Source organism: Adiantum capillus-veneris, chromosome 13, assembly GCF_014529385.1.
Source record: "Adiantum capillus-veneris isolate H3 chromosome 13, ASM1452938v2, whole genome shotgun sequence".
Classification (NCBI taxonomy): domain Eukaryota; kingdom Viridiplantae; phylum Streptophyta; class Polypodiopsida; order Polypodiales; family Pteridaceae; genus Adiantum; species Adiantum capillus-veneris.
Window position 1 is genome coordinate 98,066,819 of NC_140943.1, and position 27,080 is coordinate 98,093,898.

General features: G+C 44.2%; 1 protein-coding gene across 1 annotated transcript; it reads right to left on the reverse strand.

Moving 5' to 3' along the window:
* Positions 1-1,082: 1,082 nt before the first annotated feature.
* On the reverse strand, positions 1,083-27,080 carry LOC147444498 (hydroxyproline O-arabinosyltransferase NOD3-like). Its single transcript, XM_086527093.1, has 9 exons — positions 26,204-27,080; positions 24,319-24,386; positions 24,046-24,247; positions 23,868-23,965; positions 23,713-23,782; positions 23,568-23,639; positions 1,631-1,744; positions 1,451-1,554; positions 1,083-1,349 (listed from the first exon to the last, which is right to left on the reverse strand). Exons 1-8 carry the CDS (start codon positions 26,618-26,620, stop codon positions 1,489-1,491), a joined length of 1,107 nt encoding a protein of 368 aa, XP_086383219.1. The 5' UTR covers positions 26,621-27,080; the 3' UTR covers positions 1,083-1,349; positions 1,451-1,488.

Genomic DNA, 27,080 nt, shown 5'->3' on the forward strand with positions numbered 1-27,080 from the left:
AGGCTCTACTAACCTACATTTGCTTTTAAAAACTACAAATTTGCATGCTTGCCACAAGTTTTGAAAGAAGATTATCCTTATTTTATAAATTGTGACACCTTGTAGTGTAGTATCTATATCTATACTATTAATAATGGGGGGAGGGATTTCGGGCCCCCTTCCTTGCCACGTGTCGAAAGCTACTCTCTTCGGGAGTGTTCTGCAAGTTGCAACAACACGACGCACCAAAGAGAGAGAGAGAGAGAGAGAGAGAGAGAGAGAGGCAATCGAAGGCCACCGGTCACACTCGTAATCATAATATGAAGCAAAGGAAGAATAGAAAAGGCTGTGAGCTTCTTTTCAAAGGTTTCAGTGCTGTTGGAAGACACTTTTACCCTCGATAGAAGCACAGAAAAAAATACTATCCTTCAAAAGGATGAGTTTTGAATAACCTTTAACCCCATATATTTCAACTAAAATATGACTTCAGGATTGGTAGGATAAAATCTACCCTTCAATTCAAAGATCACGGTCACCCACTTGATATTACAAACCAAGGGACGTATACACATGAAGTATGCTTTTGTTTGATTCTCTCTTCTCTCTCTCTCTCTCTCTCTCTTGTCACATTTTAACTAATGGGCGATGACATTGAAGCAATCCTCTCAAGTTTCCCTCACCACGAAAAAATATATAAAATCGTGAATACCAAAGAATGGGTACCGCTAACAGAAGAAACCCGGACATGCAAGGTACGCTCATGGTCGTGCTCTGCAGCCACCTCGCTGCTTGGCTGTGTGCTTGGTGTTTACGTTCATGCATGCATGAGAGAGAGAGAGAGAGAGAGAGAGAGAGAGAGAGAGCGAGCGTTCTACCCTACAGAAGGTAGAAGGACGCAAGGCTTGCTTGCAGAACTATTTTAAAGCTTGGTCCTAATCTATACACTGGTTAACACACCATAGCAAACATTAAGCAGACCAATAGTTTGTAGCCATGCCCTGCATGTGCAATTCCACACGATAAAGAAAGAAGTTTATGGTAGGCACTGCCACAGAGATGTTTAGTTCTTGAAAAAAGATGGAAAAAAAACCGCGGCACACCAATTCCTTAAACTCGATTCTTGCACAGGTTATCACCTACATCCTCGTTAGTCAGTGTGTCCATGGCTCAATTTTGCATGGATTAGAAAATCTGATACAAAAAGAAAAAGCCGATCCAAATTCGACCTCTCTTTTCTTTGTCTTGCTCTCAAGCATGTACATTCGGTTATCTGTAAGCTGGTAAACTCGATCGCATGCCCTACTTAAGGGGCAGGCTGGGTGGTTAGTGTCTGTTGTGCAGTATTCAACCTCCTCCGGTCGCTGAGGCTCCTACAACGCAGTAAGACCAAAATATACTTGGTCAAAAACAAAAAACCAAAAACCAAAAAAAAAAAAGATCCCATGATGGTTAGAATTTTGATAGGACTTGCCTTTGGTCATGAGACATATAAGGGATATGTGCGTTGTTTTACTCTCCTTCCTTCCAGTTTGGAATGTTTGCTGTTGCTTCATTCACCATCTTCACCAATGTCACCTGATATTCGTTTTGGGTGAGTGTGATTCTAATTTGATCTTAAAGAACAATATAGACAGCAACGGGAAGTACGTACCACACTCTCGGGGACTCCAGGCGGTGGTAGCGGCAAGTTCCTTGGAGGAGCGCCAGATCCAAAGCTCCTTTTGTCGAATCTCCACTCCCCTATCCTTCCATAAGTTAGAGAGCCCTGCATTCAAAAAACAAGCAAGAGAACAAACCTTTTGACAACCAACTACCCAGAATAAAGAGAGTAATCACCAAATACACTACATGGAGAGAGAAAGAAAACAGTAATTGCTCACACAGGAAAGCCTAATGAATATAATATAGACCTTGGCTTTCCAAAAGAAAGTCATGAAAAGCCAAATTGACATGCCCAACTTGCAGTTTTCTCACGTGTGTTGTTGTAGACCTTGGAGTGTCCAAGTCTATTACAATAACAATACCGTACATTCCTCTACGAGAAAAGCTCCTTTTCAAATCCTTTATGGTAAGCCTTTGCTTCCACAGATCTTTTTAAATACGTATAAGATATTTGTAGCAGATGAGTTCGTATGAGATTTGGACACTGCCTATGGACAAGTCAAGCAAGCAATTTTACGCTCTCAAGAAAAACATAAGAAAGTTGCAAACAAGCACAGAAGGAATTAGATTTGATGGTCGGTCAATTGGTCTAACTCAAGTTTGAGAAGGTGAGACTATAGAAACAAGCAACTCATAAGGGGAAGGTGGTTTAACTTTCCAACTGTTACTGCGGGCCATTTAAGATAATTGACCAAGTAAACGATGCTACATTCCGATTAGAGCTACCTCCTAATTGGAGGATCCATAATGCTTTCCATGTAAGTTTACTTCGGCCATATGTGGGACTACCTCCGAGTCAGCCTCTTGCTGAGGAACCCCCTGAGGTTGAGGAAAGCTCCAACCGGAGCACGTGATTCATCATCAAGGGCAACCACTTAAGCCCATAAAGATTACACGTAAGTATATGGTAAAGTTCAAGAAATACTCGACTTTGGATGCTCAATGGATGACCGAGCAAGAACTAGTACTTTATCTCGAGATTCTGGAAGGATATGCACACAAGCACTACAATCGAGGACAACTGTTTAGAAGCCAAGGGGTGTTTGCTAAATTGACTATTTTCTTATTCTATAAGTAATTTCTATTTAATGAAATTAGTTTTTTTGTTTTGTTTTCGGAGTCGGGTAGGGCACGCCCGGCCGCTCCCCTCATACACCAAAAAAAGTATACAAGAAGAACGACCAAGACTTGCACCCAGAAACCGAAGAAAGACGCTTTTGTCGCTAGTTTCCTATGGACTACGAGAGTCGAGAATTATCTACACTCTTAGGGCTATGACTAATCCCTTGAGAGACCCATTTCGCCAACTTGATTTGGAGGTGGCAGCGACCAAGTACCTCTGTTCAGAGGCCCAGGTATTGCGGGACTTGCTTCGGTCTTCCCTTTGGAGTTGCCTCCTCCAGGTAACTTATCGCTCACCTCACTAAACTGCCTTTGAAACCCGAGCTTGTCTTGGAAATCAGCCAAACTAAAAGAGAGGGGCGTGAAATCGTCGGCTGCCTCTAGGTGCGCGGCTAGCTATGCCTCTTGCCATGCGTGGTACCAATTGATGGCATCACCGGCAAGGTACAGAGCTGCCATCAAAACTTTCCTATTTTCTGTCTTCTTAGTTGTCGCAAAATAAGCATTAAATTGATGCAACTAAGAATGAATAACTGTAACATCCATCTTACCGTCATACTTACTGAAAGTCAACTTTTCTGTAACTGGATGATTGGAATCCGCGTCGTGGCTTACGCCACTTGACGAACTCCCACGATCTTTGGGTGGTTCGGTCTTCGAGGCTAGGATGTGGAAAATAAATTCTTGATGACGAATCTCCCTTTGAGCCTCTCGTTCATCGCGCTCGCATTCGAAAGCAAGTCGATGTTCTTCTTGTTTTGCGGCAAGAGCAATGCGCTCACGTTCCTGAGCAAGGCGCTCACGGTCCCGAGCAAGGCGACTTGCTTCTTGTCTATCCATTATGGCCATCATCTGCTTGACCACTGCCTCTAGAGGGTTTGGCGTAGATGGCGAAGGGGGAGGGTTGAAGAAATCATCTCCGGGTGGGGACAAGTCTTCGTCGCCTCTCTCATGCTCATCACCTGTATGCAAAGTATCCGATCCGCTTCGGGTGACGACCATGCACTATAATCTTGGGTTCTGAAGTTTGCGAGGAACTTGGGTTCTTGAGGGTCTTGAGGTTCTTGAGGTCCTTGATTCGTAAGAATATTGGGTTCTTGAGGTTCTTGAGGTTCTTGAGTCTTGAGGGTCTAGGGTTCTTGGGGTTCTTGAGGTTCTTGAGGTTTTCTTTCGCTTGCAAATTGCGTTGAGAAGGATCTTCTCTTCACCCGAGTTCTACCCTTTTCTGTGGGCGCACCCCTTGGCGGCCTTGCGCTCACACCAAGGTTGCTTTTTCCGACCTCACGTCGATTGGCCAGCCGCGAAGTGCACGGTCTGCTCTCAATGAGTGAAAAGACACAAGGGGAGGCTGGACAAGCCCTTCTTTCTTGGGATTACTGTCACTCTTCAACAAAACACGATTAGAAATCGCCACGCTCAAGTGTACGTGCAATTGCAACAAACAAAAAAAAATCTTGTGGTTCTTTCCTTGAGTAATGCAGAACACTTCCAAAGCTCTGATACCAATGTCTCTCGTCCCACTTGTCCCATGCGTGGTAGCGAACTGAGCTAAAGTCAACCGCTAGGATATACTTATTCATCCAGTTCTGGGTTCTTGTCGTCCAAGTCCACTTCTTGAACGGTTGGTTCTTAGGCTTCTTGTTTACCAAGGAGCCTATCCAGGTAGATGAAACCGAGCGGTACTTGTCAAAAGCCCTTGCTCGTTGTCCCCCACAAAAGGCAGATACGGTTGGTATGTTAAACTCGTGATGGAGAGTTGTCGTCCCTACAGAGGTTGACCTTGCTTCCTTTTCGAGTAATATTCGCACCCCGGTGGCGACGAGGCGCTGCAGAGAGTGAAGGACACACTGATCGTGGGCCCACATAATTTCCGCGCCATAACAAATCACTGGATATACGCACGCCTTGAAAACAGTCAGTCAAGACCATATAGGGATGGCTCGGTTCGCTAGTAGGTGCTGACATGCGAATAGACTTTTCCTCCCCTTGTCCGCTCGCTCCTTGACGATGCGTTCAATGGAAAAGGTCAAGTCTACGTCGATGCCAAGGTACTTGTACGTTTCACCCACTGCAACCATCTCACCACCCAGAATAAAGATACTCATAGAGAGATCCTGCAGGTCTCCGTGGAACACCGTGACCATGCATTTGTCAATTCCAAAGGTCATGCCCCAGGTCTTTGCCCATTCACTTACCTTGTCAAGGCTCATTTGTAAGCTTTCAAGAGAGTCAGCAAGTAGAACCAAGTCGTCAGCAAAAAGGAGTCCTTTAATTCTCTTGAGGAGGTTAGGTACTTCACGGCCCCATGTTTCCCCATCTGCGTCTAAAATATCGTTGATGTATATATTGAATAGACAAGGCGATCCCGGGCATCCTTGGAGGACTCCCCGCAGCACCGGAATCGAATCCGACAGTTCTTCCATGTGTCGGACTTTAATAGAGGTGGACTTGTAGAGCACTTGGAAAAATCTAAGTGCTCGACCTTGCAGGCCAGCCGCAGCGAGCTTTAGGAACAACGCCTCGTGCGGTACTGTGTCGTACGCCTTCTTGAAATCAATGTAGGCCGCATAAGTTGGTTTCCCATCCTTATGACGGAAATTAGGATGTTTAAATTTGTGCACTTGAGATCAGGAACTGTAGATCTACAAGAATTGATAAAAGCAATCAAAAAAAAGACATCTCTGACGCGCCATATGACGGGTGGCATGAAGCATCGCGAAGGAGTTGTTCTATGAGCTCCTTGGGAGAGACCAAGAAATGGGTATTCCCAATGCCTTGCGAGATAGGTGACGAGAGCATTGATTAGGGAATATTGCATCCAAGGACGCTTGGGGTGTGTTTGTAAGCATTGTCTTCAACTGATAAGATTTATTGAGTCTCCTAGCCAAATTTGGCAACAAGCGACCCCCCTATTGCTGCCAAACTACTACATCTATAAATTCAGCCCTAGCGCCCCAGTTTGAGAAGACATTTTACCAGCGCTAACAAGAAGAGGAGGTTATGCCACGATAGATCAGTTCTCTCGACAAGTTTGCAAACGGAGGTTGCTTTCCGTGCTAGCAGCACAGGTTATGATTTGTACATGAGTTCTACAAGTGTTTGCTTTTGTGTTTGTAGCTACAGCACGACAAGGGTTCAATCAGTCTAGAATAGGAAGTAATCTAGCACCTTTGTGAGTCTGTTCGCAAACCGTGCATGTCCAAACACTTAGTGTAGATGCATATCCTCTAATTGCACACAGCATGATCATAAGCATTCCCATCAGAATCCTTCAAAGGAATTTTCCAGTGCATTTAGCCTATTTTACCTATTTTTGACATTTTTCACTTATTATTTTTAAGTGACTTTTGTTGGAAAGTAGGTAGGGCAAATTGAGTAAGTTTGTAATAAGCAAACCTAGACTAGCACTAATTGGCAGAAGAGGCAGCAGGAGCTCCATCACTCAACAGGCAACTTCTCGGCAAGAACCCCTTGGTGGTTTTCCCCTCCAAGCAGAAGACCCCCATGCTAGCGTTTCCATCCTCATCACTTAGCATCACAAAACCTAGCGTTTTCAACAGATCCTCACCGCAGAGCGATCACAAGACAGAGCATTTTCAATAGACATCCATTGCCATGCTTCAGCCAGCCTAGCGTTTTTCATCCCAGCAAGAAGCACCACAGATTTCAGCCCTTGGCGATATTTCAGCAGGTCCATTTCAGCGTTTTTCCTCAGCCCATTAAGCCCCACAGTAGCAACAGTTTTTCAGCCATAAAGACCACCAAAATCAGCGTTTTCCATAGCGTTTTCTGCAACAGCAGATTTTAGCCATTAGCATTTTTGGACAGCAGATAAAGACCATCAGATTTCAGCCCTTGGATCGGTCTCGCCATCACCGTCGTCGTCATCGATCTAGCCTAGACTTGCATCAGTCACATGCATCCCCTTGTACTAGTTTGTGCAATCAATAGTAGACCACTCTCCGACGAGAGTGGGGCCTTCGGAGGAGGGTTTTACGTCGTCTCTGGTGTCATATTCTCTTCTCTCTCTTATCTCTCAGTCTCATACACTTGCACGCACAGTGTCCATTCACCTTGTTTGTAATCATTACACTCTCATTAAGAACGGAAGGCTCTCCCTTCCATAAGAACAAAAGAAACATTGAGCACAGTTCGGAGCACTCATCTTGAGCAAAGTTACATTCATTCCGCTGCACCTTACACCTTTTTAGGGCACTTCGCGGAGATATGTCCAGTTTCCCCGCATCCAAAGCACTTCCCTTCTCAGATGAAGCAAGCCCGCTCCTGAGGAGTAAACTTGGGTCGTGCATCCTTCTTTTCTGGGTTGCTCTTTCTCTTTCTACTTTCATTTGTCGAAGTTTGTTCAGCTCTTTGTGTCATGATCTCATCGGTGGGGTAGGTCAAACTGCTAGAGTGAATGGCAAAACCCCGTTTCGCATGACTCATCAACTGCTGAATAGAAGCTGACTTTTGTTCCAAACAGTGATCTCGGATCTTTGTAGGAAGACCCAAGGTAAACCGCTCAATCTGTTCCTTGAACGAGATCTTCTTAAATGAAGAGGTGGGTAGAAAAGAGCTCCAGAATCTCTCGCAATAAGCGTCCACTATATCCTTCCTGGTCATCCGAAGATAATTCCAAGCAGCTCGTATATCGCGTTTATACTCTCGAGTCGACCACTTTTTGACGCACAGAACAAAGCTGAAAAGCACAGTAAAAAGCAGAAGAAAGGCACTGACTTCCAGGGTTATTTGGGTCGTCAGTCGACTTTTGAAAAGGCAAAGAAACAGAAGAAGCGTGTTCAATTTGAAGGAGTACCTACTTCTTCTTCTTCTTCTTCTTCTTCTTCTTCTTCTTCTTCTTCTAGCTCATCTGACTCGAGCGAAAAAGACGGAAAAGGTAAAATGCGAAGCAAAAAGCAACGCTTTGGAAAGGGCAAAGAAGTCTAAGTCTCGCCCCGTGAGTGACAGTTCTACAGAGGACTCGTCTACAGACAGTTCAACTCTGACGACAGCAACTTTTATGCAAAGAAGAAGAATTTTTATAAAGCCAACCAGTATGACTTTCTGGAAGACAAAAGCAAGAAAGTCCGAGAGTTTAAGGAAGGTGGACAGTCAATTAAATTTGACACGTTTTCTGATTATAGAGATGCTTCGAAGGCTTTGTCTTTTGTACAGCAATTTGACATCGCTTTCGCGGGAGGGCGTTACTCAAAGCACTCTAAGATTCGGAGAGCTACCTCTTATTTTAAGGGGAATGCTCGAACTTGGTGGTCCACGCTTCTAATAAGCAAGACTACGCCAATTAAATAGCTGAAATTCAAGAGGCTTTTTATTTCTTCTTCTTTGCATAAAAGTTGATGTCGTCAAAGTCTGAACTGTCTGTAGACGAGTCCTCTGTAGAACTGTCACTCACAGGGCAAGATTTAAACTTCTTTGCCCTTTCCGAAGCGTTGCTTTTTGCTTCGCTTTTTACCTTTTTTGTCTTCTTCGCTCGAGTCAGATGAACTAGAAGAACTATCAGAAGAAGAAGAAGAAGAAGTAGGTACTCCTTCAAATCGAACACACTTCTTTTGTTTCTTTGCCTTTTCAAAAGTCGACTGACGACCCAAATAACCCGAGAAGTCAATGCCTTTCTTCTGCTTTTTGCCATGCTTTTCAGCTTTGTTCTGCGCATCAAAAAGCTAAGCAATTTGTGCATCAACCACCTCTTCTAATTCCTTCTCTGTATACTTCTTGGGAGTAGAAGGTTTCTTGAGAGCGGGTTTGGAGATTGTTTTGTGGTTTTCTGCCACTACGTGTGCACCTCCTCGAGAGAAGTCTTGCTCATATACTTAGCCAATTTTGGGTCCTTGGCAAAATTAAGCATCATCTTCGTTGCATCGCCAATCAATTGTCGGAGCTCCATCTCTTGACGCTTCGCCTGAGTAGGCCGAGGCGGGCCATACTCCTTGCCGGAATCTTTGTTGGGATCCCTTCTCGCATCTCTGGATGTAGAAGAAGCCGACTGATCTTTGCCTGAAGCCATAGGTGCCGCGGAAAAAATTTAGGGATCGGATTTCCCGTAGAAGAGAAATCAACCGTGCTCTGATACCACAGTAGCAGACTTGGACACTCCAAGTCAAGAATCTACCACGACAATACAAATAAATACTTCAAAACAGTTCACAGTTCAAAATTGATTCGACACTGGCCCGACGGAGTTCCGTACCTAGAGATATTGGCCCCAAAGTCTGGTGCCCCTTTCGGTATTTCTTTTTATATTAATCCGTGTTCAAAGTACAAGAGTGCGGGCAGGCGCTCACACTCAGACTCTACGTCCAGATGCTCTGAGTTATGAAAGGCCAAACCCGCATATTTAAAGAGTGCAAGGGATACCAAAAGCAGAGCCCCAAAAGCTTGTAAACTCAAAAGCCCTTTTAAAATAAAGAAGGAGCTTTCCTTTTTTTTCTCTCTCAAGCAAGGTGGTACCAAACGTATTGCACGTGGCGTATATGTACGTACAAGAAAATTTTTTACGTACGTAAAAATACGTACCCTTGTAAAAAAACCGCAAAGTACTAAATTTTCTAGGACATTTCCAATAAAAAACATGAGAGAAGCCAACAACTTATAGAGACATTCAAAGACACGTTTTACAAGACAACCATATACTGTGTAACTATTGCAAGAGATTTGGATTTTTATTTTAAATCAACACTGTACGGGCTTCCCACACCCAAAAAAAAAAAAAACGGTGTACGGATCGTTCCGTACGGTGCTGATCCGTACATAACGTCCGTACAGTTCGGAACGGATCAGTACATACGTTTTGATCCAACCTTGCTCTCAAGCCATACTTTTCACAAAATAAAGCAAACAAAAGCTCTCTCTCTTTCTTCAATTGCGTAGCATAATACAGCAAAAGCTACCGCTAATCAGCCCGCCAAACACGAAAGTCCGTACAGCTGCGAAAAATCACAGGATTTCGTACGACAGTGCCACGTGTCGGCCCCGTCGGAAATCCGCAGCCACGTCAGCATTTTCTACCGGGGTATCCTGACAATTTTTTGGCATTGCTTTTGGACCAGAAGCTTTTGAGTTTGAAGGCTTTTCATGTAAACTGCTTTTGGGGCCTAGGGCCTTCAAATATGAGGCCATGGACTCATTCTCTAGCATGCTTCCTAGAGAAGGTGCAGAGTCTCGAGTTCAGCTTGTACTGTGTTGATGTAATCTAAAGAACTACCGAAAGGGGCGCCAAGGTTTGGGGTCAATACTCTCTGGGGTGGAATTCCGCCACTCTGTGTCGCTGTCGTCTCTCTCTCTCAGTTCAATTGTTATTGAAGTGCTAAAAGTCTGTTCAGTCTGTTCTTTTCTTTTGGCACGTGGTGCCCGTCTTGTGACAGAGGTGCGCGAGAGCGAAATCATCATGCTACATAAGACAAGGGAGAAGGCAAGCTTTCAATTAAAGCTATGATCACCTGCACCCACTACTCACACACACTTGTTTTCACTTGTAGAGCAAAAATCAATCCCCCCTCTCAAAATGGGCACCCCCTCTTTAAGCGATTCTGGAAAAATCACCTAGAGCCACCATGTGTCCACTTTGCCTCTTTTGAGTTAAAGTGTAGTGAGGGGCCTAAATGACTTTGAACTGAGCCTAGACACCCTTTTACTCCTCGGATTCACTCGGAGCTGCCCTGTGTCCAATTTGCCTCTTTTAAGTTAAATTCCTAGTATCCACCCACTGTAAAAAGAGCTCCTGTCACACGAGGTTGTGGCAATCACTAACCTTGGTTGTTGGTTTCTTTCCCTTGATTTTTATTTAATATTTGGGACCCTCTTTTTGGAGTGACAAATGGTCGGACATTGTGTGGCCAGTGTGAAATGGCCGACGGCCAAGAGTTTCACCCACAGTCGGGAAGGGGAGGCCGCCACAAGGTGGTCGGGGAAGTTGGCTTTTGGAATCCGAGTCATTTAGGCCCCTCGCTACACTTTATAAATGTATTTGGTATATACTTCAAGCCTAAAAGCTTAACCAAAACCCTTTAAAAACTAACTTTTATACTATCAGTCTAATTTCCAAGTGTATGGTCAAAGTAAAAGATCCTTTTGCAAACCTTAGGCTCACTGCTCAACCTCCCAGTCCAAGTTTACATCTAGCATCAGCAATTACAAAGATTTGCGACAAAATACAATTGCCTTGGGCCGACAACAGAGCCAATTGGGTCATAAGAGTCCAATCTTCTCAACCACAATGGATCAAATAGAATTTTGTTTAGCAACATGGCATTGCAGTGTTGCGCATCATTCTCACAGAGATCAAGAGTGGTAGAATCAACAATGGACTGGTGAGCAGAGATAGAACCATAGTCGAGCAAGTAGACATGGTCATGGGTGGTAATGGCCAAACATAAAAATAAAAGCGAAAGGATTGATGTGACATTTGTAACAGACTTGGACACTCCAAGTCAAGAATCAACCGCGACAGCACCAAATAACCACTTCAAAACAATTCACAGATCACAATAGATTTGCACTGGCCTGGCGGAGTTCCGTCCCTAGAGATATTGGCCCCAAAGACTGGCGCCCCTTTCGGTATTTCTTTTTGTATTAATCAATCATCAAAGTACAAGATAGCGGTTAGGGTTTCACTCTCAGACTCTGCGTCCAGATGCTCTGAGAAGTGAGGCCCTCACCACTAATTTAAAGGTTACAAGGGATGCCCAAAAGCAGAGCCCCAAAAGCTTTTAAAATAAAAAGCATCAGTTCTCTCTCTCTTAGAGAGTCTTTTTCTCTTTTTTTTATAAAAAAAAGTAAAATTCGCGTCGCTCATCATTTTCCCAAAAAAAAAAAAAAGCCTCTGCGATTTTCCGAAAATCAGGGTTTTTGGCAAAAATTAGGGTTTGCAAGAATTTTAGGGTTTCTGATGTCCGCCACGTCATCACTTTGTGACATACCCCCCTCTTGAAAGCATTGTAATCGACCGCGATTACGCCTGCAAAACCGACAAAAGCCATAAACCTTCTTAGCAGACACTGACTGTTAGTACCTACGTACTAGGAACACACATCTAGCACATGTACAAAATCGACAGTCACATCACACGACATCACAAGACATCACAGGACATCACATGACATTCAACATTCATTCGGATCTTAGACCATGATTTATCGGCAATGTAGCTAGCAATCACATCTAGGTCCAATCGGGACCTCATCGATGTCCGATTGACTAACCCCTATTGCAACCATGTCTATTCGAGATCAATCAGACCAAAATGCTGCAGTCATTTCGTCTATCAGTTCCTGCACTCACAAGAAGTCGAGAACAAATCAGTATCGTAATCAGGAATTCCATTTCATAAAGTCATCCAGCAGAATACTGTCAGCTCTCAGTATCCCTCAAGCTCAAAGAGACATCAGTGACTTTAGTATCAAAATCAAGGCATCTGTTGACAAAGGAGCAGAGTAACTCCCCTCTTGTGCATCCCACTGCACCAGATCTTCGGCCAAGCTGAGTTTCTGGGTTCCGTTTGGAGTAGACTATGCTAAACCAAAACATCGAGGTAAAGTTTCACAATCCGAGGAGTATCTGCTAGGTCCTCCTCCTCCATCCACTTCGCATCAAATGCAGGAAAGTTCTTGAATTTAACCAAGAACCGCCTTCGGACTTTACCTTTCTTCGTATCCGTATGTGCCAAAATCTATTCAAGAACAAGGGTCTCCTCGTTTTCTTCCACTGCGGGTTGCTCATCAGGCTCCCCATCATCAGGCACATCACCCGTAACAGGTGTTACCATATACATGTAGTAGTGATATGTGTGAACGCACTAGGACCGCCGGGGCATTTTTTTCCTCTTTAGGAGGTTTTTTCCCCTGTGCATTGTATATACGCCCATCACTCTAGGGCTAATAATCTTTCCATTGCACACTAAGTAATACACTCTCGATTGTGTGCCTTGAGCTTCCTTCGTCTTCTCCAAGCTGTGTGTGTTTCTCTGCAACCCTAATTCCAACAATTGGTATCAGAGCAGGTCACGTCCTCCCGGGCTTAGTCGCCAACTGCTCCAGCACACGCATGCTCACTTTCTCCGATTTCAGTGAGCTTTGGCGAGCGGTCGCAGGTCGACAAAAATTTTGGGAAAGCTCAAATTCGCAGGTCTGCTCAGAATTTTGATTTGGACTCATTTCGGCCTCCGTTTCCACAACAGGAAGTACTGCACAGGCTATTTCGTCATTTTGTGCAAAATTTTTGTCAGTGCCGTTTTCTGTATAACAGGTGCCTTATAGTCTTCTAGGGTTTGTGCTATATAGCACAGGTTGTTCCCGCTCCGTTTCTCCTATTTTCGGGCAGTTTTCACATCAGGTGCAGCATTTACCATGGCTGACAACAACAACACAGATGTGTTCAAGATGTTTGCTGCTGAGGATAGGTTGGATGGGGACAACTACCCTATGTGGGCTTATATGATGCAACATGTTCTTGTGTCAAAGGGGGTCTGGAACATTGTGCAGGGCATTGATGTACGTCCTGATTCTGAGGATGTAGGAGATGTTGAGGATGTTGCAGGTCTTGCTGCAAGGATTGCAACTGTTAGAGTTGTTTTGCCTACGGCAGAACAAGCTCGTTGGGATGTTAAGGATGCGCAGGCTCATGCATTGATTGCGTTGTCTGTGAAGCGCACCATTGTTCCTCACATCCGTTCTGCAAAATCTGCAAAACAGGCTTGGGATATTTTAGCAGGTCTTTATGCAAGCCGCAATGAGGCTAAAATTGCTTTGCTGCGTAAAGAGCTGGAGTCGAAGATTATGCATGAGGAAGATGATATGGACACTTTCCTTGCTAGTGTCAAGGATATCAATGAGCAGCTTATTTCTGCAGGTGAAGTCATTTCAGACAGTTCCCTTGTGCAGACGGTTCTTGATGCCTTACCAGATTCCTACCAGACATTTGCTAGTACTTGGAGACTGATGACCCAAGGAAATCCTGAAGTTGTCAAGTTTGATGCATTATACACATTGCTGTTGCAAGAGTCACTTTCTAGAAAAAACAGGACTAGGCAGCGTGCAGTCGAACAGGCCTTTATTGCTTCTCAAAGAAAGGGTGGTAACAGTAATGCAGCCACTTCTTATTGCTAATGGCAGTTCCTTCACACTTGTTGATGCACTTTATGTACCTGGGATCAAGAAGAATCTCTTATTTGTATCCGCACTTGCTAGACTTGGACTTTTAGTCAAATTTGTGGATGACAGATGTACAGTTCATGATCTCAGTTTTGGTGATGAAATTGTTGCATCTGGGCTTCTGTGCCGTGGGCTATATAAGCTCACTTTGTATGACAAGTGTGGACAAAATTTTGCAAATGCTGTTGCAGATTCAAGGGCTATTTCAGATGCAAAACTTTGGCATGCACGTTTTGGTCATCTGAATTTTACCAGTTTGTTGCGTTTACAGAAATCTGATATGGTTGCTTCTTTGCCACCTCTTGAAGCACCTGTCAAACATGTTTGTGAAGGCTATATTTTGGGTAAGATGCAGCGTTCTAAGTTTCCAAAAGATGGTTCAATTCGGGCCACATGCAGGTTGCAGCTTGTGCATAGTGATGTTTGTGGGCCCATGCAAACTCTGTCCTTGGGCAATTACCTGTACTTCGTGACTTTCATTGATGATTACTCCAGGCATGCATGGGTATTTCCGCTTAAAGCGAAGTCCAAAGTTTTTATATGCTTCAAACAATTTCTGGCTATGGCTGAAAATGTCTCGAAATGTACTATGGACACCCTCCGTTCCGATCGAGGGGGGGAGTATATGTCTCATGAATTTAATGCATTTCTGGCTAGTCGTGGGATAAAACACCAATGTACAGTGCCTTATACACCTCAGCAAAATGGTGTTGCTGAGAGGAAAAACAAGTCACTAACAGAAATGGCACGATGTATGGTCAAAAGTCAAGCTTTACCGCATTCTTTTTGGCTTGAGGCCATCATGTGTGCCACTTATGTACTTAACAGGTGTCCTACGAAAGCTTTGCAGTCTATTACTCCATATGAAGCATGGCATGATAGAAAGCCTTTTATTGAGCACAAGCGTGTTTTTGGCTGTTTGGCATATGCTTTGGTGCCACAAGTGCAGCACAGAAAATTGGATGATAAGGCTGTCAAATGTATTTTTGTTGGTTATAGTACTGAAAGCAAAGGTTACAGGTTGTATCATCCGCAAACAAAACGTATTCTGGTTTCTCGGGATGTAGTGTTAGTGGAAGATTCTGATCAGCCCTTGCTGTCATGTACTAGGGACAGTAATGTAAGCTCACAGGACATTTATGACACTTTGTTGCGTCTTTTCAGTGGTGGAAATACGAATGTAAGTTCCAATGAGGCAAATGTACAGCCTATGGGGGTTTCTGAAAATGTTTTAGATCAGCCTATTACTGATGTTGATGTACATGATGTACTTGATGAGGAAAGGGCTGAAAATGAGCAGGCTAGAGGTATGCCAAAATGGCTGGTGCACACTTTGCATGACAGTAAATTGGATGCACCTTTGTCTAGTCGTACTCGTTCAGGCTCTCGCCATGCATCTTATACATCAGATTGTTATGCTTTGGCTGTGTCTAGTTTACATGATGTTGAGGAACCTCTGTCTTTTGATGAAGCACAGAAATCAGAAAATTGGATGGCTGCCATGCAATCAGAATATGATGCACTTATAGAAAATGACACATGGACTTTATGTGATTTGCCTCCTGGCAAAAAGGCCATTGGTACGAAGTGGGTATACAAGTTGAAACGCAAGCCGGATGGTGAGATCGATCGCCATAAGGCTCGACTTGTTGCAAAGGGATGCACAGCAAAAAGGCATAGATTATGAAGAAACTTTTGCTCCCACTTGTCGTATGACTACTGTACGTTTTCTATGTGCATTGACAGCTCATTTTAATTGGGATGTACATCAATCAGACATTGTTACTACTTTCGTGAATGGTGACATATTTGAGGAAGTTTATGTAACGCAGCCTCGCGGTTTTGTCATAAAAGGACAAGAGGACAAAGTGTGCAAATGTAACAAGGCTTTGTATGGGTTGAAGCAATCTCCTCGTCCTTGGTATGAGAAAGCTGACACTCATTTGGTCAAACAAGGCTTTCGTAACAGTCCAACAGAAAGCACATTGTATGTAAAGCGTGAGGGTGATGTATTTCTCATCGTGGTTCTTTATGTTGATGATTTGCTGATCACTGGACCACATGAGAGACATATTGTTGAATTCAAGGCTGATTTGAATGCTACTTTCAAGATGAAAGATTTGGGGCTGTTGCATCATTACTTGGGTATACAGTTTAAGCAGTGTGATGGTGGTATTGCCTTGTGTCAGAAAAGTTACATAGAGATATTGCTATGTAAGTTTGGACTTGAGGATTGCAAACCTATTGCCACTCCCATGGAAACAGGTTTGAAGTTGAGTCTACATGATGCTGGCGATCCTGCTGATGTCACTCTTTACCAAACTACTGTTGGCTGCCTCATTTATGTATGCAACACGAGGTTGGATATTCAGTTTGCAGTCTCACAGGTCAGCAGATTTATGCATAGCCCAGGGTCTAAGCATTGGCAGGCTGTCAAGAGGATTTTCCGCTACCTTAGTGGCACTTTACATCTTGGCTTGTTTTATCCCAAGGGGGGATCATTGCCGCCAGACTTACATGCTTTTTCGGACTCAGATTGGGCTGGTTGTTTTGACACGCGAGTGTCCACAAGTGGTTTTTGTTTCATGCTTGGCAGTTCATGTATATCATGGTTGAGCAAGAAGCAACCTACTGCGGCCACTTCGAGTTGTGAGGCTGAGTACAGGGCAGTCTTCACAGATACGGTTGAGTGTGTATGGCTCAGACGCCTTATGGCTGATTTGGGTGTTGGACAGGACACTGCCAACACTATCTACACTGACAGTCAGAGCGCATTGGCAGTTGCGAGGAACCCAGTTTTTCATGCTCGCACAAAGCACATTGAGGTGCATTACCACTATGTCAGGGAGAGGCTCTCAGCAAAAGAGACCAGCTTGGCTTATGTGCCAACACAGGACAACCTTGCAGATCTTTTCACAAAGGCATTGTCTCGTGAGAAGCTTGAAGCTTTCCGCAAAGCTTTGGTCTTACTCCCCTTTGTGGACTGATCCTGTCCTCAGGGCATGGCACTTTCCTTTACTCATGTGCCAGCTCTCGTTCACCGCATCACTCCTGGGGGGATTTGTTACCATATACATGTGGTAGTGATGTGTGTGAACACACTAGGACCGCCGGGGCATTTTTTCCCTCTTTAGGAGGTTTTTTCCCCGTGCATTGTATATACGCCCATCACTCTAGGGCTATCTATCTTTCCATTGCACACTAAGTAATACACTCTCGATTGTGTGCCTTGAGCTTCCTTCGTCTTCTCCAAGCTGTGTGTGTTTCTCTGCAACCCTAATTCCAACAACAGGGTTCAAGAGACTCACATGCAATGCATTGTGAATCCTCCAAGTATCTGGCAGTTTCAATCGAAAGGAGACATCATTTATCTTTTCAGTTATCTGGAAAGGTCGTAGTATCGCATACTAAGCTTTGGAAAAAGCCTCTCCTTTCCCTTTTTCTTTCTTAGGCGTGCCTTCTCAAAAGTAAGAGCACCCAATCATCCTCCTTCAATTTCAAGTTGCGACGATGGCGATCCGCTGCCTTTTTCTCTCGTTCTTGAGACTCTGCAAAGTCTCGCGAACCTTGGCAAAAGCCGTATCCAAATCTCGCGAATATTCATCCGCTTCAAATATCTAATCTTTCGTGCTCAGGAAGGATGGAACCTTCGCAGCACTTTCAACAATCTCACATGGCGTCTTCCCCGTGGAAGAGTGTATCGTGTTATTGTAGGCAAATTCCACCAAAGGTAAGTTCTTTTCCCATTGAGTCTTCTGATCCGAGATACAAGACTTCAATAAATCTAAAATCACTGAATTGGCAATCTCAAATTGCCCGTCAGTCTGCAAGTGGAACGATGACGAGAACTGCAACTGCGTGCCAATGTTCTCCCAAATTGCCTTCCAAAACAGACTCATAAATCTGGGGTCTCTGTCGGAGACAATCGTCTCAGACGTGCCATGTAATCGGAAAATCATCGTGATCATTCTGTGTTCTCGGGAGATCAAAAATGAAATCCATTTCAATACTTTTCCAGGGGTGGGTGGGTATGGGTAAAGGCTGTAACAATCCCTGTGCCTTATGCCTGTCAAACTTGACCTTCTGGCATACCAAGCAACTACGCACAACTCTTCCACATCCTTTTTGAGTCTCGGCCCAAAGAAGTATCTCTCTACCCCCTTCATGGTGGTAGCAATGCCGCGGTGACCCGTAAAAGGTGGACAGTGGCATTCAGTCATAACCTTATCCCTCAACGGCTGTGTAACACACAACATAGTCTTTCGCATCAAGTAGCCTTCCCGAAGGGAGTATCGAGCTACTGTCTCGCCATCCCGTATCCGTGTGAAAATATTTGCAAAATCTGTATCTGTGGCATACTGATCGACCATATCCTCGAAGCTCCTATAATGTATCGCGGAAACAACCAGAACCAACGGTTTCCGAGACAAAGCATCTGCCACCACATTCTTCTGTCCCTGCACATGTACAATCTGGAAGTGGAACTGTGACAAGATGTTCGCCCACCGCATCTGCTTTTCCGAAAGCTGCTTCTGTGACAAGAAGTAGCGCAAACTCTGATAGTCTGTAAAGACAGTAAAATCCGCTCTGAGTAGGTAATGCCGCCACTGAGTAAGAGCATGGATAACCGCCAAAAGCTCTTTCTCATAGATCTATGTTGTCATCTCCGGCCTAGAGAACAAACGGCTCTCGTAAGCTATGACATAGCCTTCTTGCATCAAGACCGCACCCAGACTACAACCACAAGCATCACAATATACTTCAAATGACTTCTGCAAGTCCGGCAAAGTCAAAATAGGTCCCGTAGTCAATTTCTCTTTTAGTGTCCGAAAGGCAGTCACCTCTGTGGGTCCCCACGAAAAAGGTAATCCTTTCTGAGTCAAGGTATGCAAAGGGGAAGCAACCTCTGCAAACTTTCGTATGAACCGCCTGTAGTACGAACACAATCCCAAGAAGCTTCTAACTTCATGGACATTCCTCAAATCGGGCCAATCACGAATAGTCTCTATCTTGGCCGGGTCCATTTGCACTCCTGCTGCTGACACAATGTGTCCCAAAAAAATGTATCTCTGGTAGGAAAAATCACTTTTCTTTGCATTAATCACTAACATGTGATCTCGTAATGCCTGAAAGATTTGAAGCAGATGATCTGTGTGTTCTGCCTCATTCTTGGAGAAAACAATGATGTCGTCAAAGAAAGTGCCAACAAATAGCCTGTACTCTCGAGAAATCCTGTCCATCATCTGGTTAAATGTCGCAGGAGCATTGGTTAAGCCAAAAGGCATCACCAAAAACTCAAATAACCCAAAAGTCGTCCGAATAGTTGTCTTGTAGACATCTCCTGGCGCTATCCTGATCTGATGATATCACTCTTCAAGTCAATCCTGCTAAAGCATGAGGATCCCTGTAACTTGTCGAGTATATCATCGATCCTAGGAATCGGAAATCTGTTCTTGATGGTGATTTCGTTGAGAGTGCTATAATCGATGCACATTCTCCAAGATCCGTCTTTCTTCAAAACCAACAACACTGGAGAGCAATACGGTGAAGTACTAGGCTGGACAAGACCCTTTTCCAAGAGGTCTTTCACTGGGTTCATAATCTTTTCATTCTGTACTCGGCTCACACGGTAAGGTGGCCGATTCGGTGGCGTGCTTCCAAGTATCCGATCAATGGTTTGATCTTCGGGCCCTCTGAAAAGCAATCGGCATGAGTGTGGAAAAAAATCTTGGCGTTCTTTTGATCAGGTCAAAACATATTCAACCTTTATCCATCGTTCAGTTCTCTTCCAAAAGAATGAGTAAGAAACTGAAGTTCATCAAGTACAATCTCTAAGCCCTTCATTTATCAAAGTCGCTTTCTTCGATTCATTAATTAATTAGAAACGAAGATTCGTTGAAGACACTAGTGTTAAAGCAAAACAACCTCCTTTGCTCTTGTTCCCATGCATCCTCATCTCTTGCAGCCCTGGTTCAATCTGCTTCAATGGCACCGACGCACACCGTCCCGTTCCTGTCGTAGGTGGTCGCCTTGCCCTACATGCTCAATTGTATGCTCGAGGATACTAACCAGGCGACAGGGTGCCCGCATCATGAGAGAGAGAGAGAGAGAGATTGCAACCACCGCACATGGTGACACATTGCAGGCACCGCTAGAAGGAGCAATGAAGCCACACCGCGAGCTGGCCATTATACAGCAGACAAACGAACGAGAGAGAGAGCTGCTTCGATTGCTACCTGTGCCTCATGACGTCGTCTTACTCTCCCTTGCTTGCCATTAGCAACATGCGCCAAACCCGTCCACAACTACTTTTCGACCATTGCTCTGTTTTCCCTATTTGCGAGTTGCCCACCCAAGTGTGTCTACATACAAACGTGAAACCCTTCTGCGTGGCTCCATCCATGGCTCACAGCTGGGGCTCAACCGCCAGGATCTCGTGATTTTCTTTGCGCTCGAAAAAGATCTTCCTCATTCTAGCGTTCGAGCAAACAGAAAATCTCTTTTTTCCCTCTCTCTATCTCCACCACGTAACACCCCCCTCCCCCTTCCTTTTTATCCAAACTCTTGCCCAAGCATCTTTGCTGATTCCTACAAAAAGAAATGAAGAAATCGTTTCGGCCCGGTAGTCAACCACGGCGTAGTTCTTGTGGTACCAAGGGATCCCGAGTAGAACGTCACTCGCGTGCCCTGAACACCCCTATCATTGCAAACAAAGCTTGCCAATGCTCGGTGTAATGGCAACATCCCATCCGGGTGCCAGTCGAACTACCTCCGCCTATGGCGTCAGTCTGTCAGGCGTAATTCCAAATCGAGCCGCCAATTCCAAGTGAAAAGAAGTTGGCCTTGGCTCCTTCAAAAGAGCTTCCTGATCCTTCACTTTGCCCCAAAAGCGGCAAAGTTTGTACTTTCATTCATTAGATTCGGTGCAGGTCCCACGCCATGTGGTAACAGTTCTGCTTCTCTATCTGCCTTTTCTGCCACATTCCTCAGCTGCTCTCGAACTCTCAGACCTATCGTCGTCTTTATCATTCTATTCTTTCTGTGCCTTTTTAGGACACTTCGCGGAGATATGTCCATGTTCCCCGCATCCAAAGCACTTCCCCTCTCTGATGAAGCTAGCTCTCTCCTCAAGAGTAAGCTTGGGTCGTGCATCCTTTTCTCTGGGTTGCTCTTTTTCTTTCTACTTTCATTCCCATAAGTCTGTTCGGCTCGTTGTGTCATGGCCTTATCTGTGGGGTAGGTCAGACTGCCAGAGTGAATGGCAAAGCCCCGCTTCGCATGACTCATCAACTCCTGAATAGAAGCTGACTTCTGTTCCAAGCAGTGATCTCGGATCTCTGTAGGTAGACCCAAGGTAAACCGCTCAATCTGTTCTCTGAACGAGATCTTCTTGAATGAAGAGGCGGGTAGAAAAGAGTTCCAGAATCTTTCACAGTAAAAATTCACTGTATCGCTCTTGGTCATCCGGAGATGGTTCCAAGCAGCTCGTATATCTCACTCAAACTCTTGAGTCAACCAAGAAGAAATAAAAAGCCTCTTGAATTTCAGCCATGTAACTGGCACAGTCTTGCTTAATAGAAGCGTGGACCACCAAGTGCGAGGATTCCCCTTAAAATAAGAGGCAGCTCTCCAAATCTTGGAGTGCTCGGAATAGCGTCCTCCCGCGAAAGCGATGTCAAACTGTTGTATAAAAGACAAAGCCTTCGAAGCATCTGAGTATCCTGAGAAAGTATCAAACTTGATCGAGTGGCCACCTTCCTTAAACTCTCGGACTTTCTAGCTTTTATCTTCGAGAAAGTCATACTGGTTGGCTTTGTAAAAATTCTTCTTGTTTGCATAAAACTTTCCGTCATCGGAATCTGAGCTGTCTGTAGACGAGTCCTCAGTAGAACTGTTAGTCTTTGGGCGAGATGTAGCCTTCTTCTTGCCCTTTCCGAAGCTTTGTTTCTTGCTTCGCTTTTTACCTTTTCTGTTTTCTTCACTCGAATCTGAAGAGCTAGAAGAACTGTCAAAAGAAGAAGAAGAAGAAGAACTGGGTACTCCTTCAAATCGAACACGCTCCTTCTCTTTCTTTGCCTTGTCAACTATCGACCGACGACCCAAATATCCCGGGAAGTCAGTACCTTTCTTCTGCTTTTTGCCGTGTTTTTTGTCTTTCTTTTGCACGTCGAAAAGCTGAGCAATCCGTGCATCAACCACGTTCTCCAGTTCCTTCTCCGTATATTTCTTGGAGGCAGAAGATTTCTTGAGAGCGGGTTTCGGGAGTGGTGTTGTGGTTCTCTGCCACTCCGTCTGTACCTCTTCCAAAGAGGTATGGTTCATATATTTTGCCATCTTCGGGACCTTGGCAAAATTGAGCATCATCTTTGTTGCATTGCCAATCAATTGACGATGCTCCATCTCTCTTTGCTCCGCCTGAGTAGGCCGAGGCGGGCCATACTCTCTGTCTGAATCTTCGTTGTGATCCCAGCCCGCATCTCCAGATGTAGAGGGAGTCGACTGATCATTGCCTAAAGCCATAGGTGCCGCGGAAAAAAAATTCGGGGATCGGATTTCCCGTAGAAGAGAAATCGGCCGTGCTCTGATACCACTCTAACAGACTGGGACACTCCAAGTCAAGAATCAACCGCGACAGCACCAAATAACCACTTCAAAACAATTCACAGATCACAATAGATTTGCACTGGCCCAGCGGAGTTCAGTGCCTAGAGATATTGGCCCCAAAGACTGGCGCCCATTTCAGTATTTCTTTTTGTATTAATCAATCATCAAAGTGCAAGAGAGCGGTTAGGGTTTCACTCTCAGACTCTGCGTCCAGATGCTCTAAGAAGTGAGGCCCTCACCACTAATTTAAAGGTTACAAGGGATGCCCAAAAGCAGAGCCCCAAAAGCTTTTAAAATAAAAAGCATCAGTTCTCTCTCTCTTAGAGAGTCTTTTTCTCTTTTTTTTTATAAAAAAAAGCAAAATTCGCGTCGCTCATCATTTTCCCCAAAAAAAAAAAAAAGCCTCCGCGATTTTCGGAAATCAGGGTCTTTGGCAAAAATTAGGGTTTGCAAGAATTTTAGGGTTTCTGGCAGAAATTAGGGTTTCTGATGTCCGCCACGTCATCACTTTGTGACAACGTTCAACTCCAATCTTTACTCAACAGCATACATCTTGCATCTTCACCTCTTTTCTAACATCTTTGCTTCAGCATTTCTAAAAAGTCTTTGTAGAATCTTCTGTTGGAAGGGGAATCTTCCAACAATCTATGGTGATATGACTGTTTTGATGGGTAATCGAGGATGATTACTTTTCTTTTACAAGGAAGATGCATCATTGATTGATGGCGTCTTAGAGAGGAACTGCACCTCCCACTGTGTGTGTGTGTGTGTGTGTGTGTGTGTGTGTGTGTGAGAGAGAGAGAGAGAGAGAGAGAGGAGGGGCGGGGGGAGGGGGGGGTTAAAAGAAGGCAGTCCCTCATGTTTTTGATTCCTTGTTATATTAAAACAGACTCTTATATTTTTGTAATTATATTAGTTAAAGGAATTTGTACTTAGCTTGCTTGCATCACAAGCATCTTATACACCTAGCATTGAGATGAAGAAATTAAAACAAAAATGCACGACTACATTAGACAACGTGCAAAGCATACTCACATTCATAGCATAATCACATCCATAAGTGTAGTGTATGATAAACTTCTCTGCCACTTCGAGGTCCCAGGGCGGCTGTAAAACAGGCAAAACACTCAACAATGATGCAAGATTTCTGGCAACACTAAGGGTGACCACAAGCCATCACCTGGATCATGAAATCCTTTCGCAAGACATGTTGCACACCATGCAGGGCAGATGCAAGTGCATAGCCATACCTGAATCACAAATTGGGTTAGCCTTAAACACTAATTGTTGTGACATACAACTTTCAAAAACCTGATTGATCTAGGTTGAGCTTACATTTCAAGAACCCAGCCGAAGGCTTTATCAGCCTCTTCATCCGCTTTCATGGTCAATGAGACATTGGCCCATGTAGGAGCTATCTTTTCAAGATATGACTACAACAAACAGACAAAATTATTCTGATCAGCTTTAGGGACAGCATTCTTTACCTAAAGCTAGAAGAAAAAATTCATACCTTCTTGATCATCACAGGAGAGTTGCCTATGGGATCAATGTTAGTAATTGGGCCCTTCTCCTCTGGAAAATATTTTCGGAGTACCTTTTCATGTTCTTTTGGTGTAATATAAAAAAAAGGAAATGCTGCTGGGAAGTCTTCTGTAGCCAAATTTGGCAGTGGTTTTACAATGACATGATCAGGCTCCGCCATTAAAATATATCTGCAGAGTGCTTTGTCTTTAAATCAAGGCAACTGTAACGGTTAAAAGAAGCTGAAAGTGTGAAGACTTACTCTTCTTCAATTGTAGCTTTTGAGAGCCACTGTACAAAGGCCCAAGGTCTATTAAGAACTACATATCCCTGAAAAGGGTAGACAGGAATGCATCAAACACATGCAAGACTGAAAATTGAAACAGTAATCCAAAGAGAAATGATTAACTGCGATGAACAACAATTCTACAAGTAGGCTTTTACCTTTTTGCATTACATAAAACCGACCTACCCCTGCCTGGAAACGTAGAAATGCTGTTTCCAGCCTTGGGGATGGCGCTTTTTGCAACACAGGTTTTTGCCATATGCTTGTATCGTTACCAGGCGTTTCGATGTCTTGAGAAACCGGGGGACACCCGTTGGCTGCTATCACGTATCAAAATTAAGTATTTCAACCTTTTAAAGTTGTTACTTTAGCCTATTGCCAGCGATTCTAATAGAACCATGAAGGAACCCGCCTTCCTTGCAAAACATGCGAGAAATGAACAACTTGGGGCCTGCGCATGCTCATCTGTAAGCAGTAAGCATCGCAACTTGCACGAGGAGTGATGCAACTGAACAATTCAACACCGGCGAGGCTCTGTTATCCCTTCATCTGGGTGCCAACATTGATCAGCTTGGGGTTTTGCGTATGCCCGAGGGCCTATTGAGTGTACCCCTGACGTTTCCTAGGTTTTGGAGTTGTTGTTTCAAGTTCCAATTTGTAGGCTACTGTTTCCTGTTCGGCAACATTTCATGCAACCCAGGTAAAAACCCTACAGCATGTACAATGATATCAACCCATACAACCACAGGATATACAAAACCCATAACACAATGGAAAATGGCAAGAAGCCCAACTAGTTGCGTAAAGCCTACATGACAATGCTTTGTCTGCACCCAATGACGCAGTGAAACCATTTAGTCCAGCCTTCACTACCACAATGGTCTCAAGAATCATACCATAAATTGATCATCATCCTCTAACCTCTCACATGCTCTGTGGGACTGAATAGTCTCTCCACTGCACCTGAAGCATGTCCTGCATCCACTTCATCATTTCCATCGATCGAATCCCCAAATAAGATGCAATCTCCTGCTCAACATAGTAGCCTTTGATTGCCAAAACGGGTTGTTTTGAACCGGGCCTTCAAAGGTTTCACGGGGTTTCTATTCATGTGTGAAATACCATCCGAGAGGTTTTCTAAAAAACTTCAAGATACATGTTGACATTTATACAATGAGACTAAATGATCATGCACGTTGCACAACATGCCAAAGTAAGACATGAATTAAGCGTATCATGTGCTAAAAAACTCATGTCTTACTTGAAACTTAAAACTACAGATAGAATGGCTGGGAACGACTCAAGCAAAAAAACAGTTCTTCAAAAAACGCAAGGTTTCAAAATTGTTTCTCCAAAATATTGTGGAAGAAAACACGTTTCTTGGCAACCGTGGACAGTGTGATTAAATCCGCATAAGAGGGGCTGTCAAAAGTTTGATTACCCCCTTACGCCCGTCCGAAACTTTGGACCACGCCCATGACCCTCCCTCCCCCCCCCCCCCCCAAAAAAAGAAAGAAAAAAAAAGCAAATGCTCAGCCAGGAGGCTGTGCCTTCTTCATGTGAAAGTTCTTTAACATTTAGAAAAGAAAAGGACCGGTAGCAAAACATGTAAACTCCTTATTCCCACCCCCACGCCCATCTTCCCATGGAGCTGGCATGCAGCGACGTAGTGTGTAAACATCCTAATATAATTATCGCATGAATTAACTAACCTTACCCCCAGATCAGAACTAGAAAATAGCATCAAACCAGCGGCAGAGAACTAATCCAAAAAATTGAAAAAAATAGTGAGACTTTGCTTCCCTGTTACCCATTAAAAAAAATCGATCATTCACAAGTAAAAGGGAAACTGATGAATTACCCGATCGAGACCTGGAGGCAAAGGGTCAACAACGAAAGTAGGAATCTCGTCCATAAGAGAGTCAGGCTTGCCAGAGTGAAGAACGCGTGTAAAGCCACCCATTTCAGACCCAGGAAGATCCTTAAAGTGCTTGAACCAGTAATACATGATACGGCATTGCCAACGGTTGTAAGCAGCATCGGTTGCTGTAAGCGCAGTGTGAAATAGACGTTTTTTACCCTTACGATGCACGCGTAACTCTGTAGGCATCCGCACTAGAGGGTCCACGTACCCTGTTTCTAGTTCCTTTCTGGTCATTATTTCTTCGCTTCCAGATCTGCCGCTGTTCAAATGTGTGATCGTGGTTACTGTGGTGTAAGTCACCACAAACGCCAGAAATGTGACAAAGCATAGAAAGAAAGAGCCTGATAGATTCATGCTTCTGGGCGTTAAGGGAAAATCAGTAAACAATCTGCCCAAGGGAGTTTTGCTGACTCAATAAACGCAGAGTATTTTCACTACTTGAAACAGTATGACAAAACTGAGTCAATACAAATGACTCTGAAGGAACTACTGCAAATTCGACTGCCAGAGACAATCTCTCCAACTCCCAGAAGCCCTGATGCATCAGGGCAATGATTCACTATCTTAAACGTGCAAAGTCGCACTAATTTTTGAACATAAGAATGCACCCTTGTTATTGTAAGCGGAAAACGTATGAAAACAGGGAGGACGTCATTGAAGCCCTTTCAAGCTGAGAAGGGACCAAGAGCTTGAATGGCGATGTGGGCAGCAAAATCAGAAAATGGGGAACTTGACGATCGCAGAAATGGAGGGCGGGTGGAACTCAGAAGACGCACCGCGTGCGTGTGAGAGAGTGAGATTTTGGTGAGTGCAA